The sequence below is a fragment of the Vidua macroura genome, chromosome 23 (genome assembly GCF_024509145.1).
Source record: "Vidua macroura isolate BioBank_ID:100142 chromosome 23, ASM2450914v1, whole genome shotgun sequence".
Classification (NCBI taxonomy): Eukaryota; Metazoa; Chordata; class Aves; order Passeriformes; family Viduidae; genus Vidua; species Vidua macroura.
In genome coordinates, this window is record NC_071593.1 from 1,018,791 (window position 1) to 1,039,322 (window position 20,532).

The 20,532-nt window shown below is 56.3% G+C and overlaps 3 protein-coding genes across 9 annotated transcripts; all 3 read left to right on the plus strand.

Annotated features, from left to right (window-relative positions):
* The first annotated feature begins 2,629 nt into the window (after positions 1-2,629).
* On the plus strand, positions 2,630-7,227 carry C1QA (complement C1q A chain). 7 transcript variants are annotated; one of them, XM_053997614.1, is made up of 6 exons: positions 2,632-2,836; positions 3,262-3,344; positions 3,878-3,985; positions 5,184-5,243; positions 5,964-6,127; positions 6,251-7,227. In XM_053997614.1, exons 5-6 carry the CDS (start codon positions 5,965-5,967, stop codon positions 6,817-6,819), a joined length of 732 nt encoding a protein of 243 aa, XP_053853589.1. In that variant the 5' UTR covers positions 2,632-2,836; positions 3,262-3,344; positions 3,878-3,985; positions 5,184-5,243; position 5,964; the 3' UTR covers positions 6,820-7,227. The 7 variants fall into 7 exon arrangements, with proteins under 7 accessions (XP_053853588.1, XP_053853591.1, XP_053853592.1 ...); XM_053997616.1 differs by lacking the exon at positions 5,184-5,243 and having other exon boundaries at positions 2,631-2,836; XM_053997613.1 differs by lacking the exons at positions 3,878-3,985; positions 5,184-5,243 and having other exon boundaries at positions 2,630-2,738; positions 3,247-3,344.
* Positions 7,228-8,261: 1,034 nt separating this feature from the next.
* On the plus strand, positions 8,262-10,357 carry C1QC (complement C1q C chain). Its single transcript, XM_053997620.1, has 3 exons — positions 8,262-8,363; positions 8,988-9,177; positions 9,394-10,357. Exons 1-3 carry the CDS (start codon positions 8,343-8,345, stop codon positions 9,948-9,950), a joined length of 768 nt encoding a protein of 255 aa, XP_053853595.1. The 5' UTR covers positions 8,262-8,342; the 3' UTR covers positions 9,951-10,357.
* Positions 10,358-11,283: 926 nt separating this feature from the next.
* Positions 11,284-13,737, plus strand: C1QB (complement C1q B chain). The gene is made up of 3 exons (XM_053997621.1): positions 11,284-11,391; positions 12,557-12,716; positions 13,030-13,737. Exons 1-3 carry the CDS (start codon positions 11,374-11,376, stop codon positions 13,596-13,598), a joined length of 747 nt encoding a protein of 248 aa, XP_053853596.1. The 5' UTR covers positions 11,284-11,373; the 3' UTR covers positions 13,599-13,737.
* Positions 13,738-20,532: the final 6,795 nt, after the last annotated feature.

Here is a 20,532-nt window from a genome sequence, read left to right on the forward strand (position 1 = left end):
CTGGGACTTTGTTCCAGGTGTACCCTGGCATGGAAGGGTACAGCCTCTTCTCCCCTGTTGTTGCAAAGGTCCAGGTTGGCTTCCTGATCCCATGCCAGCTGTGCCTGCTGCCTGCAGGAAGGCCTAGGGCACTTTGATGCCTTACTTACCTGGTGTGATCTTTCTTACTGACCTTGGGATGGACAGAATCTCATCCTGGATGCATCCATTGACTTTTGATGGAGGTGGGAAGATGCCAAACATGATCCATGGTGGCAAACAAATCAGCATCCTATACAAGAGTCCTGAGGCTCCCTGCAGCCTGCAGTCCTGTAAACACTTTCCCCACGCTGGGCTCTTCAGAGACCAGCATAAGCAGCCTTTGGTCCCCAGCCAGGCCCTACCATTCCCAAAAGCCTTTTGCTTCCTCTGTTTGCCCTTCTCCCCTGGGGAAGGAGCCAGCCCTGCCAGGCCAGCCCAGCTCTGCAGGGCAGGGACTCCTGCTGCTCACCCTGGAGCCCCTGGCGTGTTGTCAGCACAGCTCAGGGCACCCTGCTCTGACACCATCTTATTTATGGCACATCCTTCCTGTCTTCTCCCTGCTATTATTGCCTGAAATGCTGTAATTTAGATTCTGGCTGTGTTTGATTGCAAACTCCCCCAATCTACAAATTTCAGCAACAAGCACTAGAGCAGCTAATTTAAATGCCAAAGTGATCAATCTGCAACTGCTTGTTACACCAGAGAATAAATAAATAACGGATACATTAAGGAATGGGGAACAATCAGCCAAATTAACCAATAGATGTCGAATAATGACAAGACCTGACATCCTCAACAGGGAACAAGAGAGAGAAGGATGGGACAAGCTTTCCCAGCATTGCCCACGGCTGCTTAGCACTCATCTATCTCCTCTCATCCCATGAGCCAGCAGAGATGTGCATCAATGACAGGAGACAGCCAGCAAGGGCTGGAGCCTGAAATCCTGGCTCTTAAACCACATACCTGTGTTTCTTCCTCACACCTGCTCTGTGCAAGCATCCATCATAGGAATAACTCATCCCCTGGGACAGCAATTAAAAACATTTCAGACGCATGGCAGTGTGCCACACAGTCATACACCGTGTGGCAAATGGCTTTGCACCCCGATTTTCACGTGACATCTCATGAAATCCTTCCAAGGCACCATCTTTCTTCACAAGTCCCTGACAGGAGGATGGATCCAGGTGGGGGTCGGTTTCTTCTCCCAGGTAACAAGTGACAGGACGAGAGGAAATGTTCTCAAGTTGTGTAAGGGGAGGTTTAGGCTGGATATTAGGGAAAATTCCTTCACTGAAAGGGCTGTCAGGCACTGGCACAATGGCCCAGGGCAGTGGTGGTGTCACCATCCCTGGAGGGATTTAAGAGATATGGATGTGGCACCTGGGGGCCTGGTTCAGTGATGGACCTGGCATTAACCTGCTGGGTTAATGTTTGGACTCCAAGATCTTAGAGGGTTTTTCCAAACTTTATGCTTCCATAATTCTCTGATTCTATTTGGGACAGCCCAGCTCAACAGCTGCAACATCCATCTGGGTGGTTACTCAGGCACCATTAAGCCACCAGTGGCTGCAGAAAGGTGGATGCTGTGAGCTGTCCTCACCTCCCAGTGGGTGCAGGTGGCCGACTGGGATGCTGGTGACTGGCAGCAGAGGTGTGTGTGCTACCTGCCAGCAGTGCTGATCTCCATCACTGCCTTCCATTCAGGACAGGTAAGTGCCAGCTGCCTGATTTATCCTCCTCTGGCAGCTCCTGCCTGCCAGCTTGGCACCCCAGGGATCCCCAGCAGGAAAGGCAGCGCAGCAGCATCTCTCCCTGTTGTCTGCTGTCAGCAACTCGTGTGTGCCTGCAGGCACTGGGGATGGGGGAGGCTGTGCAGGGGACACTTCCCTTCCACGAAGGGCTGCAGGGCTGGGAGAGCACGGACCCATCTTGCCTGGCATCCCCAGCTGGGAGAGCAGCCAGAGAAGGAACTGCCCCGTGCTGAAAGGAGGTGGGGTGCTCGGGGTAAAAATCATCTGGAGCAGAGTTCCTGGGTATGCAGCAGTGCCAAGAGGCCATAACAGGTGCCCTAAATCATGTGGATGCTCACCTGAGTGCTCAGGTTCCCCAAGTACCAAGGCACCATCCTCTTTGGGGATGATTTTGTGACACCTGGGGCTCTATGGAACATCTACGTCCTCTGGCTATTCCAGGTAATCTCTGCATTGGGCCCGGCTCCATTCCACGTCATCTGGGGTCCCGTACATGGCCTCAGCCCCTGCTCCATGCTGGAGCCTGGCCGTGGTGCTGCCTGGGGGGCTGCGCTGGACCTGCCCCACAGGGAGAACCCAGCAGGGCTGTACGGGCCCGCACCTCCCGCCACAGCCTGATCCCACCGAGCAAACCCCCCTTGTCCCCCAGTGCCAGGGAGGGCCAAGCCGCCCGCAGCCTGGGGAAAGGGTGTTTGAGGCCGCTGGGGTAGATGGGTTCTCCCGGCTCCACGTGCGGCCGCGGGTGCCCGGCAGAGGTGTCCGAGCGGGCCCGGTGCAGCCGAACGGGCCGCCAGAGCCCCGCGGCCCCCGGCCCGTCCCCGCCGCGGGCCGGGCCGGGCGGCGCTGCGGTGGCCGAGGCAGCAGCGCCACCTCGCGGCGCGTCCCCTCGCTGCCGGGCAGGCCGCGTCCCCCTGCCGGCGTCGGGCCGGGAGAACCGGAGGGCGCCGGGCCGGGGAGGACCGGAGGGTACCGGGCCGGGAGAACCGGAGGGCGCCAGGCCGGGGAGGACCGGAGGGTACCGGGCCGGGAGAACCGGAGGGCGCCAGGCCGGGGAGGACCGGAGGGTACCGGGCCGGGGAGGACCGGAGGGCGCCGGGCCGGGGAGGACCGGAGGGCGTCGGGCCGGGGGGGACCGGAGGGCGCCGGGCTGGGACGTTTTGTGCTGGCGGCTGCGGCCTGCAGGAGCCGCCGGGATGGTGCCGTGCAGTGCTCGTACCGGCTCCCTGCGGCCGGCACCTTTTGGAGCCGCGGCTGTCACTGCAGTTGGCTTCCCACTGCCAGAGGGCAGGGTCACATTGGATGCTGGGGACGAATCTTCCTCAGGGTGCGGAGGGCCTGGCACAGGTTGCCCAGACAAGCTGTGGCTGCCCCATCCCTGGAAATGTCCGAGGCCAGGTTGGACATGGAAAGTGTCCCTGCCCACGTCAGGGGGTGGAACAAGATGAGCTTTAAGGTCCATTCGAACCCAAACCAGTCTGGGATGTCTCAGCTGCAGATCCAGAGGAGGAGGAGGAGTTGCTCAGAGGATCGGAGAGGAAGGCTTGGCTTGACCACAGCAACTCTGAAAGTCAAGTGAGCGGGGCTAAACACTTCTCAGAAATCTCAAGGGCCTGGGGGAGGGAACACCTGGACCAACACCAGCTTCCAGGAGGTGCTGGAAACCCACAGCCCCTGTAACTGAGCATTTAAATGGGGTTAAGGGGACAGCAGAAAACAAAGGACACAGAGCATGAGGACACAGCCATCAATCAATACTGGATGAAATGATGGAGTGCTCTAATTTGGGCTGTGTATTAAGAAAGGGCAATAGGACAGAAATACAATTACTGTCCAGAAACACCGTTTGGCAGAATGTAGGTCCTTTCCAACTCACCTGTCATTTTGTCTTGACATGGTTACAGGTTGGGTTGATAGGGGAACTCTGCTGATAAAATAAGATCACATTTCTTCTGGGCATCTGATTTATTATGGGGTAACATTTTGATTAAAAATGTGTAATAAATTGCATTAAGCAGGCATCTAGTCAATGAATTATAGACCAGCTCAGTGACAGATCTCTGTTGGCAAAGGTCTCTGGACTGAGTTTTGGTGATTGCCTTTTTCAGCTGTTTTGGAAATGATGCAACTCCTCCCTTGGGAATGAAGGAAGCAAAAGGCGGAGGGGATAGGGGGTTTGTCAACCCCCCTTGACTTTGGAGTCACCCTAATCCCAGGTCTGCTTACCATCCTCTTTCCTTGGATATCCTCCCCTGAGTCCCAGCTCCAGGTCAGGGCAGCTGCCACGGGAGTCCTGAAAGGACTCTCAGGGGAACATGGATGAGAAGGCCCCTCCTCACTGCCCACTGTGTCCCCCATGGGGTGGCCTGGGTGGTCCCCAGGGTCCCAAGGATGTTTACCTGCTAGAGTCACTGTGGCACCTCCGATCTCCATGTGATAGGGTTTGGGGACTGGTGGCATTTTGGGGATCTTTTTCAGCAGAGCTGAATGTGCACCCCTGGACTCATTCCCTGCAGTCAGTGATAGGAGGTACTGTTATTTCACTTGGCAGATCTCCAGGCCACGCACAGCTCCTGGGGTTGCCCAGATCTGGCTGGTGCAAGGCACAGCTACCCAAAGGGTGGTGCCAGATATCCTCATTTTTTCCCACTCTACTCTACACACCAGGTCCCCAAAGCACTGAAGTGAGGGCAGCAGGAAAGAAATCATTGGGCCATGGACTATCCTGAGTTGGAAGAAACCCCCAGGGATCATCAGTCCCACTCCTGGCCCCGCACAGACACTCCAACAATCCCAGCCTGTGCCTCAGAGCACTGGCTAAACACTCCTGGAGTTCTGCAGCCTCTGGGCCGTGACTGTTCCCTGGGGAGCCTGTTCAGTGCCCAACCACCCTCGGGGGGAAGAACCTTTCCCTAATATCCAACCAAAATACTCAAGGCCCAGCTGAGCCACACAGGCACTAGTGATCCCTTTGCTGGATCCTGCTCCATCCAAGTGCAGTGCCAAGGTGAGCATCTGGAGGGGTCAGCACCCAGCAGCACCATGACAAAGTGACAGACACTCTGCCCATAATCCAGAGCAGAAGCCTCCAAGAGTGATCTCCTGCCCTAAGCATCCCTTGGGCGGCTGTGATACCTGGTGCTCCCATCACCTGTCCCCTCCTGCCATCTCAGCAGCCTGTGGGCATCCTCCAATCATGTTGCTTTGTGCTGGGCCAGGCTGGGCACCCAGTAGTGCTGCACTCTTCCTGACCAAGCTGTTTCCAGTAAAGCCAGAATCAAGCATGGAAAGAGGAACAAGTTTCTTTCTCTTAGCGAGAAAGTGAAACTCAACACATCCCTTCTCCAACCAGGCAAACTGCAGTGCATGCAAATTCATCCTTCCCACCCCACTCCTCTTCCTCCCTACTCCCAGAGAAGAGCTTTTAGCAAACGGAGCTGCTCACACTGCCCTGTCTTCAGCCTCTGCACCAAGGTAATTCACCACAAACAGCTGGGGACACTCTCCTCTTCTGCCACCCCTTTCCAGTCCTTGCTCCCTGTCCTCCTTTGTTCTTCACTTCCCCCTCCACAAGGGTTCAAAGTAGAAAAACAGGGAGAAGCTGATGCGGGGGGGAAGAAGAATCTGCAGGAATCTGTCCTTGCTCTGTGTGATTGTGGACATCACTGGGCTCTGCAGACTTGTCCTAGGCTGAGAACCTCAGGTTTTGGGATAGATCCATGTCCTCTCTCCCAGATCTGCATGTTGGAGGTTTGGATCCCATTTGCCATTTTTCCCTTTCCTGTTTATCACTGTACTGTATCTTTGCATCCTTTCCTCCCTTGTGCTCTCTATCCCATGGGACCACTGCCCCACACAGCAGTTCTTCACCCCCCAAACTGGAATAAATATTCTCTACAGGCATCTGAGGTGCCCCTACCCATGCCCAGGACTCGGAAGAAAGAGTTTGTGCCATGCTCCATGTTCTGGGCTTTTCAATCCCAGAGCTCTGCCATGGGCATGCTAGAGATTTTCGGTGCCATCAGTGATCTCAGATCACACAGCCTCAAAACCTTTCCCTGCATGTGGTGTGTGGTTATCCATACTGGACAATTCAGTAGATCTGTGGATGCATCTGATGAGGGCACCTGCGTATCTGTGACCAAGGTTAATCTATGTGTTTGTCTCCATCCCCAATTCATCCCTGTGCTGTAGGATGCAACCTGGAATCCTGCTGGCAGCCAGCACCCTGGCAGCAGTGTTGGGCATGGCCCTGCTGGAGGATGGAGTGTGTAGGGCACCGGATGGCAAGAACGGCTCCCCTGGAGTCCCTGGCCGTGATGGGAGGCCAGGGCAGAAAGGTGACGTGGGAGAGCCAGGTAAGAGGAAGCCGGGGATGTTGGGGGCCTGGGAGCCTCTTGGATGGAGCATCCCAGGCTGTGGGAGCAGCTCAGGAGATGCCAGATGTACGTGAACGCCTTCTCCTCCCCACTTCTCCCCAGGGAGACCAGCGCTGAGCCCGAGCATCAAGGGATCCAAAGGGGATGCAGGCGAACCAGGGCCTCCTGGCAAACCAGGCATGCGTGGCCTACCTGGCATTCCTGGCCTCGGGGGGATGCCAGGGGTGCCAGGTCCACCAGGGCAGAAAGGGCAAGCTGGCGATGTTTTGGAGCACCCACATCCTGCCTTCTCCGCCTCCAGGCTGTCCCCGCCACGTGCAGGCACCACGGTGGTGTTTGACAGGATCATCACCAACCAGGAGAACTGCTACAGCCCCCAGACCGGGAAGTTCACCTGCCACATTCCTGGCCTCTACTACTTCACCTTCCAGGTGGTGTCCAGCGGAGACCTGTGTCTGAGCATCACCAAGAATGGGCTGGGCGTGGTCAGCTTTTGTGACAACAACAGCCATGGCATCCTGCAGGTGAACTCGGGCAGCAGCGTGCTCAGCCTGGCCACGGGTGACCAGGTGTCCCTGACCACCAACCCCACCCGGAGCGGCTCCATTTACAGCGGCTCCGAGGCCGACAGCGTCTTCAGTGGGTTCCTGGTGTCCCCAGAGACGGCCTGAGGGACTCCCACAGCGTCAAGGGGTGTCTGCCTGCCTGGCTGCTCCCCTCTGGGTGTGTGGGATGCTTTAGTGCCACAGCGCGTGGGGATCGTTCCAAATTGAGCAGCCAGAAGTGTTCTGTGCTTGCACCAGTGTCACAGCTGGCCAAGCTGTGGGTCGCCACTGCAGCACTCACCTCCATGCTGAGCCTGCCTGCACTGTCCTGGAGGCTGTGGACTCTCATCCCTTTCTCCTCCTGGGCACTCAAGCTCCACTCCCAGTTGTCACCAGCTGTGGCTCTTTGCTCCTGAGTGGGAAATCACTGCCTGCCACTGCTTCTGCTCCACTAACACTGCAAAAGCCTTCCTGGCACTGGCACACATCCTGTCACAACCTCCCCATAAGTATAAATAAATACTTCTACCACTATTCCTTGGGTTTTCTTTTCTACTCATGCATCTTCCCCAAACTATCAATATCCTGGACCCCTTCCCAAGTTGACAGGGAGAGAAGTGATTCCAGCGTGTCCCTGGTGCTGCAAAGGCAGAAGGACGGGGAGGAATGGAGTGTCCAGTCAGAGCTGACACTTCCAGGAGGAATAAGAAACATCTGGGACAGGGCTATGTGTGTCCTTCTGTGCTGAGCCCAAGGTAGCTGTCCTGCAGGGGAAAACACAGGCAGCAGATCCTACACCTCACCCACATGGTCCCAAGTTGGCACCCAAATTCTCCCAGGAAGGCAAAAGGCAGCTGTGGTACTCTGGCATTACAGCGAGGAGGGACAGGGACATTGGGACACGGATGGGGTTGTGGGGTGATGGTGGTGGAGCTGCCATCAGATGCCATACCCTGGGACTGCTCTTCAGTGGAGCTGCTCCACAAACACTGGGCACTCAAATATCCCCGTTCCTGGAGCAATGAGGAGGAGGCTGGGTCACCTGCAAGGAGCAACACCCCAGTAAGGGATCTTGGGGCCTCCGAGTCCAGCACCCAGCAGAACCTGGTGGAGCATGGGGAAAGGTGCAGATCAGAAACTCACAAAGGGAAACATTTTCCAGTCCTACTTAGGGGTGCAGCATCTTCCATCAGAGCCAGGCAGTGACCTTGCAGCAGCCCTTGAGTGCCACAGGCATCTCCGGCCCACTGGAGCTAGCCTGAGGCTCTGCTCCCAAGATCCCCTTCTGCTCAGAAACAAGGAAAGTAAGAGGGAAAGCAGGGAATTTGGGGAGGGCTATTCCCTGCAGTGGCTTGGGGGGTTCTGCCACATCTCTTTGAGTTGTGTCCCATCTCTGTCCTTCCAGCCCTTCCTGTTGCAGTGTACAACAGTACAGGTTTCGCTGGACAGCCAAGAAAGTGCTGTCTCAGCAGAAAGCATCAGGGAGGAGGATGTGAAATTTGGCAGGGAACAGCTCGGGTTCTGTGTTCGCAAGGGCCCTTTACCCTTTCCTAACGCTGTGACTTCCTCCACGAGGGTGTCAGGAAGCCACACTCACCACGCTGTGCTGGTAGTGACCACCCGCCCACAGGATCGGCAGCGTGGGTCCCATGCCCTGGTCCCCACCAGAGGTAAGAAATGCTGCAGGGTCCCTGTCTCAAGGGTGGGACTGGGGGTCCAGCAGCATGGCACACTGCTGGGGAGGGGGAGAATGAGAGGAGGATGTGGATGAGAGAGGAGGAGGAGAGGATGGAGGCAGAGGCACTGACGGCTGCGCACGTGTGATGGAGACAGGATGCACCAGCTGATGGAAGGATTGATCCTGATGGACAGAGCCAGGACAGTCAGGCTGCTGCTGGAGGAGGAGGGAGATCAGCTGCGTGCAGGGAGTTCCAGCTTCAGTGCAGCACAGCATGACAGTCTGCAGTAGTGTGTGCATCTCCAGGGTTTGGGGACACTGGACTCAGAGGGCTTGGGGCTGGACATGGGTACCTCAGACCTCATGGCTCCATCTGGACTGAAAGTCCAGCTCACGCTGTGCCATCAGGCGCTGCCCTGGTGTGGGAGGTGAGCCTGGGGCCCATCTCCACATATCCACCTCCCCATGTCCTGCAGTGTGTAGAGGAGGGGCACTGAGGACACACCCATGGCATCCAGGTGTTCCTGGTATATCTAGGCTCCTTTTCTCCATGCCCTGCAAGCCACCTTGCTGTGGCCCCTCACTCCAGCACTTTCTTTCACTTTCCATGCTACAGAACACCAAAATGGAGAAGAGATTCTGGGAACAGCTCTATCTGGTCCTCACCCTCCTCCTCCTGAATCTGGGCTCTGCTGTGACTGTAGAAAACCCTCACATCTGCTATGGAGCTCCAGGCCTGCCAGGCATGCCGGGTATGCCAGGCAGGGATGGCCGGGATGGGCTGAAGGGAGCCAAAGGGGAACCAGGTGAGTGAGCAAGGAGGGAAACCACATGGGCTCTTGCAGCGGGGCACTGAGTCCTCAATGGCTGGTCTGCCTTGGTTTGCAGGATGTGGAGAGCATCCTCTGTAGTCAGGTGGTAGAGGCAACACCACTCTCCTGCCCAAAGGAAGGGGCTTGAGAAGCCTCTGCCCACATCCTGCCATTGACACTGACTCCTTTTCATGCCCTACCACCCCACAGGTATCCCAGCTTCTTCTACACATCTAGGGCCCAAGGGCATGAAAGGGGAACCAGGACCCCCTGGCCCTCCAGGCAAGCCTGGCCTCCCTGGGATCCCTGGTGCAATGGGAATCCCTGGCGAGGTGGGCGATGCTGGCCCCCCGGGAATACCGGGCAGCTCCAAGCAGAAGCAGCAGTCAGCGTTCTCAGTGACAAGGCAGACCAGCCAGTACCCCTTGAAGAACGTCCCTGTGGTTTTCAACAACGTCATCACCAACACCAACCACGACTACAACACCACCACGGGCAAGTTCACCTGCAGGCTCCCCGGGGTCTACTACTTCGTCTTCCACAGCTCACACACAGCCAACCTCTGCGTCATCCTGCACAAAAACCAGAGGAGGATGGCCAGCTTCTGCGACCACAAGACCAACACCATGCAGGTCAGCTCAGGGGGGTCGCTGCTCCACCTGGCTGCTGCGGACGAGGTCTGGCTGGGAGTGAATGACTACAATGGCATGGTGGGCATTGCCAACTCCGACAGCGTCTTCTCAGGCTTCCTGCTCTTCCCAGACTAGAGAATCAGCAGAGCTCACCCCAGCACCCTGACACCTTCTACCTGCCCTGAACACACTGCTCGCTGCTGGGCTCCTCCTGACGCTCCCAGTTTCTCCGCAGGGATGGCATCAATCCCAGCAGCCAGACCCCCCCTCGGTCTGGGGGCTGAGCACTGGTAGCTGCTGCACAGGGGGAACAGGCACATCTGGTATATCTGCACCCAGTGATGGTGCTGAGCTCCTGGTCTTGCTGGCACTGCCACGTGCATCCCCCTTGCTAACCCCACATTACCTCAGAGGTCTCTCTGTGTTTTTCCCCTCCCCACCTGGGCTGCCTCAGGTTCAGCCAGGTGGCCTGGCATAGGCTGCAGCAACCCCTTTGCCATGACCTGGCTGTGGAAAGTGTCAATAAAACCTTCCCCAGTGCACCCGGTGTAGTGTGCCGTTTCCTCCATGTCCTACCTCTCCGTGGTGTGCACAAATGTGCACGTGACATCTGGCCATCTGCGTGGCATCAGCATGTCTCCAAGCCATCAGAGACCACCACACCCCACCCACATCCAGCTTTGCACAGGGCGTGGGACCCCTGGCTGCTGCAGGAACAGGTTGGTTCCCGTGTCCCCACACAGCCCCAATCCAGAGGGCACCAAGACTCATCCAAGAAGGGCTCTGACACTCCCCTTCCCTCCAAAGCTTTACAGGGGCACAGGCTGCAAAGGAAATCCCAACACCATGGCTGGGACATCCCTGGGGTCCCTACCAGGATGAGGCAAGGGAAGCACTCTGGCTTTCCTGAGCCAGACCAAAGAAGCTCATGGCTGTGGAGGCTGCAGAGCCCACCAAAACCCAGCAGGGATTTCTCCTGGTGTCACACACTGAAGGGTGGAACAGGCAGTCACCTCTCTGAACATCCTGTACTTCACTTCCACAAGGCAGTAGCCAAAGCAGGGAATGCTTTTCCCACAGTAAAATTACTTCCCATGCACAATATTCAGAAGAGTCAGGGGCATGGACTCAAGGTGATGGGTGCTGAGACCCTGCAACATCCCCTGGGCCTGCAGAGCTGGAAGCATGAGGAGCAGCCTGAGGGGTGCTGGCTGACTGCATGCACGTTTCTGCAGCTCTGATGGGTTACCTCAAACTCATCTGGAGCTCCTGAGAGTATTCCTCATAGCAAGAACCCCTGAGCAGGACCCAGGGACCCTGCAGGGCAGAGCTGTGGCTGGAGAGGCTCAGGGTGCTATTTGGAGATGGCTTGTCCTGCTCAGCTGACAACAGCATTCACGGAGGATCTGAAACTGCCACGGAAAAAGGACAGGAGCTAAAGATAAAAAGGGGATGTGTCCCAGATCCTTTCACAATAACCCTTGCAGCAAACTTCTGCTTCTTCTCTTGGGCATTTCTGAGTAGGACACTGGGGTGTCCTGCTCCATCTCCCCATCTGATGAACAAGGAGATCAAGGTAAGGGTGAGACTGAGCCCAAGGTTCCCCCGCAGGCAGGAGCACGTGGGGAACCCAGATCTGGCAGGGTGACAGTCACCTGCATCACTGGCACTTCCCTGTGGCCTGGGGCACAAGAGAAACTGGGGGTGGAGGTGCTGGGCTGGGGGTGGTGGAGGTCCCTGATGGGATCCTGACCCCTCCTGCTCCACCCAGAAGAAGGAAAACATAAAAGTAGGGGTGGCAGAGTTCCAGAAGGGTTATCAGGGACTGAAAGGTGCCCTGGAGGTGCTCTCCTGCCCTGAGAAGCTCTTGTTTTCGGGTGGCTGGGAGCCTGTGGATCGGTCCTTAGACCTGCCACACCCAAATCAGAACGGCTGTAGCTGGAGGATCCATCTCACCAATCTTTTGTCCTGCTGGCACCAGAGCTTCAGCGCTGGGAAAATCCACCTGAGGTGGGGGAGTTGTGGCTGGGGTGCTGTGATGTCCAGATACAGCCCCCAAATGCCCAGTGCTTATCCACATGCGCCCACACCAGGGTCTGGGGGGAAGGAGCTGGGCAGGGAGGGCAGGAAGAAGGTAAGGCCCCAGGGATGGAAGCCCAGATAACTGTCCCAGTGAGGCTTGTTAGATACAGAAATGCCTCTGGCATTGAGCAGCTGTGTGACAGGACACAAGGGGAACCTGTGGGATGGAGGAGGGAGGTTTGAGGGCTCATTGCCATCTTCAAGGGCTAGCACTGTCCCTTAGACATGCTGATGGAAGGCAAGGCCTGTTCCCTTGCAGATGACAAAACTGCTCTGGTTGAGTAAGGATTTTACCCTGCAAGTATGGTCCTGAGATGAGATGGGGAATTTCTCACGCAAGGCAGCAGCAGGGCCACGTTGGACATCAGACCTCTGAGATAACCTGTCCCAAATATTCATGTGGCTGAAGCTGTAAGCACTTGTAAACTGGGGATTTAAGAATGACGACAGACTGCAAGCCCTGCCTTGCCCAAGGGTTATGGTCCTTTGCTCCAGGGCCAGCAGGAGAATGGATTTGGCTCTGCAGTAAGATGCTTTCCCTCCCTGATGGTATTACCCAGACTTGCTTGCAGTCACCATCTTTCAGAGCAGCTCAGAGTGCCTTCCCCAGCCCTCCCACCACCCAGGAAAGCCCCCAACACCGTTACATACTCCCACAGATGAGGATCATGTGGGCCATGCTGATCTGCCTTGCTGGAGGGCAGTCTGCCAGCGCCACGCTCTGCAGGACCTACGGCACCATCCCAGGCATCCCAGGACTACCAGGACAGCCGGGCAGCGATGGCAGGGATGGGGAGAATGGCCCAAAGGGTGAACAAGGTAAGGAAGAGACTGCAAGTGGGTAAAACACTGTCTTGTGAATGCCAAGAGCAGGGAAAGACAGTGCCAGGCACGGGGTCCTGGGAAAGCAACCCATTTCCACCAGTTCTTTGAGGTCTTGTCAGGTGGGGATGATGGAGCACCCCAAAGAACCTGGGGAAGGCGGGGGATGACAGCAAGGTGTGTCACACCTGCCTGTTGGGCAGGGTCTCCGCTGACCCACACCCAGCACAGGTGTCCTTGCTCATGCTCCCTCTCCGCAGACAAATGGGGCTTGGCTGTGACCACAATGACTCTTCCTCCTCTTTCCTAGGACCCCCTGGCCAGAGTGGAGCAGAGAGAGGGGAGAAGGGAGTCCCGGGACTACCGGGACCGCCTGGGAAGGTCGGTCCCATTGGCATCCCAGGTCCAGTGGGTGTACCAGGTGACAGGGGAATGCCTGGCCCTGTGGGAGAACCTGGTGACTACAAGGTCACCTTCAAGTCTGCGTTCTCCGCTGCCAGGAGCATCAGCTCCTACCCCCGCCGGGAGCAGCCCATCCGCTTCGACCGCATAATCACCAACGAGAATGGGCACTACGAGAACCGCTACGGCCGCTTCACCTGCCGTGTGCCTGGCATCTACTACTTCACCTACCACGTCACCTCCCGGGGCAACCTGTGCCTCAACATCAAAAAGGGCCATGGTGCCAGCAGGGGCGACAGGGTGGTGACCTTCTGTGACTTTGTGCAGAACAGTTTCCAGGTCACCACGGGTGGTGTGGTCCTCAAGATGGCCATGAACGAGTCTGTCTGGCTGGAACCAACAGAGAAGAACTCCTTGGTGGGGCTGGAAGGGTCTGACAGCGTCTTCTCTGGCTTCCTCATCTTCCCTGAGGCTTAGCCCACTGTAGCTGTGTCTGTGGCCAATCTCTGCAGTCCCTGCAGAGCTGAGGACTCCCCAGGAAACTCTTTGCTCCCAAATTGGTGCTTGAAGCACACTGCTGCCGTTCTTGCACAATAAATTACAGCTCTTCACACTATTGGTCCCTTTCTGGATAGGATTTGCCTTTTTCACACAACCAGGGCACTGGTTCTCGCCCTCTTGGGTGCAGCCCAGGCTCATTAGCATCTCATTACTGCTGAGTAGAGCCAGACAAGTCATGCAGTTCTTGCTGCAGACCAGGCCGAGTATCTCCGTCCAGAGCCACCCAAAGGGTCCCAGCCCAGGGTTAGGAAAACATGGAGGCAGCTCAGCCTTTAGCAGGGGGCAGGACAATGACATAATGCGAAAATTTGGGCCACTGGGTACTGGTGGTAGGTGGGGAGATGCTGGAGAGTCCTGACAGTGGCAGGACACCAACCTCTCTCAGACTTTTTTTTTGAGGTGGTCGTGGTGACAGAAATACCCATAGAAGATTGTCAAAGCTTGTGACAAGGCAGGGCAGGTCAGCATGGGCCAAACAACTGGATGCCATGCTGGGGGTGGTGTGGAGGACACCCCCACTACAGCCTCCAAATCCCAGCACAGAACTGTGCTCCTGTCCTGGTTCAAGGTAAATTTGGGAGAGAATCCCCAAAGGGGTTCCTCTAGAAGGCAGATTCAACTGGTCCCTCCCCCAACCGGTTCGGGGAAAAATACTTCCCTGGAGAAAAGTGGAAAAAACTGTTTATTAAACAAGAAAACCTAAAGAATATTAAACAATGAAATTTCTTGCTGCTTTAAAAGAGAGACAAACTCAGAAAACCCCCCCCCACCGGGGCTGCAGCTCGGCTCACTCAGTCTCTTATATGTCCCTCTGGCACTGGAAATGCCGCGGCCCAGGTCCGGCCCGCTGGGCCACAGGTGCGAGCTGCCGGTGCTCTTCTTGATGTTCAGTCCAGAGCAGGTTTGAGCAGGTCCAAAGAAAAGGAAAAGCCACAGTCCAGGGAACTTCTTTGCCTCAGCGAGCTAAAACTAACTAAAAAGCAAAGGAGAGTTCTGTCTCGCTGTCTGTCCATCTGCTGACAACACAGTCCGGGAGAAGGAATGTGGAGGAGTGAGTGCAGTTTCTGAAAACAAACTCCACGTTTCTTCTCCCCCCCTTCACTCCTGGAACAAGTCTTAAAGGTGCAAAACTTATTATTCAGCATAAACAGAACAGACAATTGGGGATAGATAAAAGCATCATACAGTCAGCCTAGGACAGCTCCACACCCTGGAGCACAGCCAAACCCTCCCGGCCTGCTCCTTATCAATAGCAGAGCTGTGGACCCAGGAATGCCCAGATGAATTAAAGCTGAGGAGCCCAGGGACAGCCCTGGTCCCGGGGCAGGTGCCAACCCAGCATTGCACCCGTGTGGATGGGTTGCCTGCAGCCCCCAGCCCATCTCGTGGGCCTGGACACGGGGCATTCAGGAATTTTTTGTGGGAGTCTGGGATTTGAAAGGGTCTGGATGGAAAAGATGATGATGAAAGATCTTGGGGTGGTGAGTGTGCTATGGGCAGGATTTAATGGAGCGTCACCCCTGAGGTCTCCAGGTTTGCTCGTGAGTCCAGGCCCTCCCGCTCTGGGCGGCTCAGGTGTCCACCCCAGCGCAGGACAGTGACTGAGGCTGTTGTGACCCGCTCGGAGGCTCCCGTCCAGGGCGATTTGCCGGCAGGTGGCACTGGAGACTGGCTCAGCCCTCACCTGGCAGCGGCAGCATCCTCGCTTCACCAGCTGGGCGGGCACAGCTCCGAGGGACAGGGCAGCACGAGGGGCTCAGCTATGCCCACAAGGCCTGGGAGGAGGCAGCGAGCAGGATTAACCCGGTCATATCTCCTCCTCCTCACCTCCTCGGAGCTTTATCCTTCCTGCAGCAAGATCTGTGGCTTCCATCCTCCGGGGTGCAGCCACCGGTGTCCCAGACTCTGCTGCTCTCAGAAGGTCTGAGCACAGGTGTTGGGTGTTGTGTTCTGAATTCCCTCGGTGCCAGAGCACTGGATGGGCTTTACAGTGCAGCCACCAAACCTACAGTGTTTCACAGCTGGAGATGCAGCATCATAAATAAAACTGTGCTGGGCAAGGCAGGTGGGGGAAAAGACCAGGTGTTTGATGCCCAAAAGAGGGCTGGTAGCATACACTGCCTGAGCCTCCTGAACCCTCAGCAGGTAGGAGACATTGTGCCAAGGAACAGAGATACACTGGAGGTCAGGGCTGCCATTTCAAGAGCCCTGAAGGCTGGGAAATGAGCTGGCAAAAGCCCACTGATATTTGATAGAGACAAATGCAAAGTTCTTCTGGCATGGGACAATTGCATGTCAGCGGACAGGCGCTGGCAGCAGAAAGCTCTGCAGGAAGGGACCTGGGATGTTGTTGGACACCAAGGTGAAGCTTTCTGCCTTTCCAGGTAATGGATATAATAATTTTTGATTTTTGAAAAGGTGTAAGGAAAAAAGCTGGTGTTATCTTTAAAATAGATGTCTGATCAGTACAAGCCAAAAGGGTTCTGGGGGCTTGGCAGTGCCTGGGCAAAGTCAGAGGGCAGTGCAGGTACCAGCAGCTGTAAGAGTACCTCACGGTGCTTAAACAGCTGGGAAACAGAGGTGCAGAGGGAACTGCTTCCCAGAGGTCAGAGGGAATTGCTGCCCAGAAGTGCAGAGGGCATCATTTCCTCCCATTGGTCTCACCCAGCAGCCAGCAATGCCACCTCTGGCAGTGGCCCCATGGGATGGCAGCTGCCTGCTCCCCTGAGGCTGCCACTAGACTCACAGCCCCTGGGTATCCAAAATGGATAAGGAAAGGGGCCCAGAGGGTGCTGGAGCTATTGTTGGTCCATGAAACACCACCCTTCAGTTCTTCCCAGGCAACTCAGGGAGGGCAGCACATTTCTGACCCTATAGGAAGCCCCAAAGCCACAGCCTGCACCCCCTCAGCTGGAGAGTGCCCTTCCTCTCAAGCTGTTACAGCACTCACTGAGGCCATGGCCAAAATGTCCCTTGCCATGGCTCGCTGCACAGGAGCTGGGATTGCTTCCTCCTGTGCACAGCAATCAGTCCCTCTGCTGAACACCCTGTGCTGCTCAGGGCCACATTGGGAAAACCCAAAAGCACCTGGGTGGTTGGGTGCTGTGCTGGCAGTCCCACCTGTCCTACCTGGTGTTCCCAGGAGCAGCAGGACCAACCTAGCCCTGCTTCTGAATCTCCTGCCCTGCTCTTTGGGCCGGGATTCATTATTCCATGGAAACAGGGCAATCTTGGAACAACACAACCATTAACAGGAGAGCTGGAGAGAAACTTGTGCAGGGTCAGGTGCTGTTGGGGGGTAAGGGTGGGTCAGGGCAGCAGCACGGTCACTGGCACTCAGGAAAGGGCCAATTTGTATATTTAATTAATTCCTTACACCTTCCCCATGTGTGCCTGAGCCCAGTGCTTCAACCTGGCATGGCTGCACCAGGGAATAAACCTGCAGGATCTGTCTTCACCCAGGATGGGCAGAGCTGGCCTGGGGCTCTGGGCAGGCTCCTGCTTGTGCTGTGTGTGCTGTGCCCACTCACCCCTCTGTGCGCACTCCCCCTGTGCACACCCACCCCTGTGCAATTCCCCGTGCACACTCTGTGCACTCTGTGTGCTCCGCAGCTGTCCCCTGACATGCATGTTCTGCTCCTTGACACTCCCTTTGGGGTTTATTTTCAAGGCAGCTGCAGTCTCTCCCTAGGGCCCAGCCACAGCCCTCCCTTCACCAGGCGGTGCTGTGACCCTCACCTGCAGTGTCAGGCCACCACCAAGGGCAGGGCTGTGCCCAGGCCGAGGCCACCAGATGCTCAGCAGATGCTGAAGTTGGGGCAGGAGGTGTTTCAAGGTGACTTCAGGAGTTTTAGGAATGTCAGTGTTTTGCCAAGAAGCCGTGGAGTGCTTTGGTGTGTCGGTGTTGGAGGCCACTTGAGCAGGACAGGGAGGGAACCAGGAGCACAGCTGTGGGCAAAGACACTAACAAAGCTGTCAGAGAGTTAAAATAAAATCTTCCTGCTCCCAGGCACACAGCAATAGGGACCAGCAAGAAAATCACATGGAGGTTTCTCCTGCATTATCTAACTGGAGGTTTGGAGGTTTTCTCTGTGCCAAAGCTCCAGTCTTGGCATAAGCAGGTCTCTGGAAGGATCTGATGTGGTGGAAAATGGGTGTGCCGGTCTGTGTTCATGGAAATGAAGCTGAGCTGGAGGAATCAAAGCACAACCATGCTGTTTGTCAGTGAGATGGAGCCAGGGATGTCAGTGCCACAGTCTGGTCTAACATCACCAGCAAACATCAGGGAGCTTGCAGAGGTTTGCAGTGAACCCAGGAGTTCCCAGTACCTGCTATAACCAAGGAAGAGCCCTTCCTAAACCATCCTTGTTTGGTCTTGTATTGTAAAATGCAGGCAAACCCAGTGGGAAGGAATGCTGATGTCCAACTCCAGTTCAGAAGGCTAAATTATTTCTTTATTAGAACTATGCTACAATACATTAATATACTATATAAAGGAAGATACTAAAACTACATACCTACTTTTCTAACTACTATATCTAACTACCCGCAACTTGTGACCCTGTTCTCACTAGTCCAGACACAGGTGGATTGGATTGGCCATCAGGCTCAAACAATCCTCACCAGAATCCAATCAAGCAAACAATTCTCCAAACACATTCCACATAGGAAAAACAAGGCGCAGAAATAGAAATTGTTTTCTCTTTCTTTCTCTGTGTGCACCTCTGAAAAATCCTGAGAGAGAGAGAAATGCACTTGCCACAGTCTTGGTCCTTGCTGGCAGCACCAGCCACAGCCAGGGTGCCTGACAGGGCCTCCTCGATCAGCTTCCCATGCCAGCCCCTCCAAACAGCTCTTCTCCCATGTAGCTCATGCCACTGCTCCTCAGTGCAGAGAGGCTTTTCCCTTGGCAGCAGCTCCCCCCTGAACAGCCCACGAGCATTTCCTTCCCTTCAGCCTCACAGCCCCGAGCCACAGTTGCTGCTGCCAAGCTGGCAGCTGCTCTCCACCATCTCCTCTGCCCTTGGGCCAGGTTGTGGAGTGAAACATTGGGGGATTTTTTTGTGTTCTTCCTTCTCCCCCCTTCTCCAAACCATAATAGCAATCAGGAGCCATATGGGAATCCCTGCGTGGGTTCAGTGCTGTGCCAAGGTGCTGGAAGGCTCTGGGCAGAGGCATTACTGGGACAGGGCACTGGGTTGTGCCTGCTGGGATGTCACAGGCATCACAAGGGGACACAGCAGCAAATCGCAGCTTAGGTGGTACTGAGGTCACACACAGTGACAAATTGTCACCAGGGCGGGAGCTCCCTGCATGGGTGCCCTGGGTGCACTGGTTCCACTGGAGGGTGGTCCCAACCCCAGGGAGACTCCTGTGGAGTTTGATCCAGCATAAACCAGTCTGGGACAGGGAAGGGAGTTCAGATATCAGCTCCAACCCCAAATCTCATTTCAGGGCTGCTGTTAAGTTTGCTCCCCCCATCCACACCCAGGCTTGCGTTTGAATTTGAATGGGAAGGAGCAATTGCTTCTTTTGCCTGGAGCAACACAGCCTGGCTTCTCTCCCACTTAGAGGTGCGCAGGGAATTCCTGCTTTTCCTGGCCCTCTGCAGGGACCGGGAGCTGGGAGGCTCTGCGCTGGCTGGCCACCAAGGAGTTAAATTCCAGCCCTTTTTTTCTGCTCTGCCTCCTTATGAGGAACAGCCTTCGCCGGGCTGCAGAAAGGTTCTTTCTTTCTCCAGCAGATCTCTGGGAATGAAAAGTCTGTGTTCCAGATATTAAATTACTCATAAAATAGTTGGCGTGTCCCTGAGGCGGCTCCGTACCCCCCCCCCCCCAGCCCCCGCCGCCGCTCTGACGGGCTGCTGATGTGCATCTGCATGTCACCTCCTGCTACAAGGTCAATCTCTCCAATTTAAAGCAGCAACGCTGGAAAGCAAACCAGATTTCAGCCGGAATTAGCTTCAAATGGAGCATTTAGGGGACTCGTGCTGGGAGAGGAGCGCAGGAGAGGAAAGACCACAGAACCAGGGTGGGGTGGGGGCGATCCTGCGGTTGCAGCCCCCCGTGGTGGGGCACCCCACGCACCCCGGGCTCGATCGAGAGGCTTGGATGCTTTCAGGGCTGGACCAGGGGGGCAGAGATGCTCCCGGGGCTGGATCCGGAGGCGTAGGAATGCTGCCTGGGGATGAGCCCCGGGAATGCTGCCTGGGGATGCTGCCGGCGATTCCTAATGCTGTGGAGAGGGGTGGATGCAGGCGGGGGTGGGAGGAAGTGCCCAATCCCTGCTTTCGCAGCTTTGGCAGCCTCGGCAGGTGCCCCTGGGTATCGGGGAGCACCCCTCGGACAGCCCCCCTGGTCCCCCGGACTTGCGCGGCCACCGGTGACCTTCAATCGGGCGGGGGTGCAAGGAAGGGCGGAGGGGCCGAGGTTTCCATGGGGATGTGCGGGATGAGAAGCCTGGCCTGGTTCAGCTCCAGGCACAGATCGCCTGGACGTCGGGGCTCGGCTCCTTCCGCTCCGCTTGCCGCTGCCTCCCGCCCTCTTGCGCCCGGCTCCGAGCAGCATCTCCCCGGTGCCGCCCCGGCGCAGCGGCGGGAGGGGATGCGGGAGGGGAGGCAGAGGGTATGCGGGAAGGGATGTGGGACGGACGGGTGGGACCACGGCCTGGGCCTGCCTGGCCCCGTGCATGTCCTTAACCTTGAGGGATGCACCGCAATGAACTCAGATTTGTCCCCCACACATTAAGACCACGAGCCATGCGGGATGATCTGCTGCACTGAGGATCTCCTGTCACTCTGGGAATGCTTTGATGCGATTGAGATCCTCTGTCATTCTGGGAATGCTGTGCC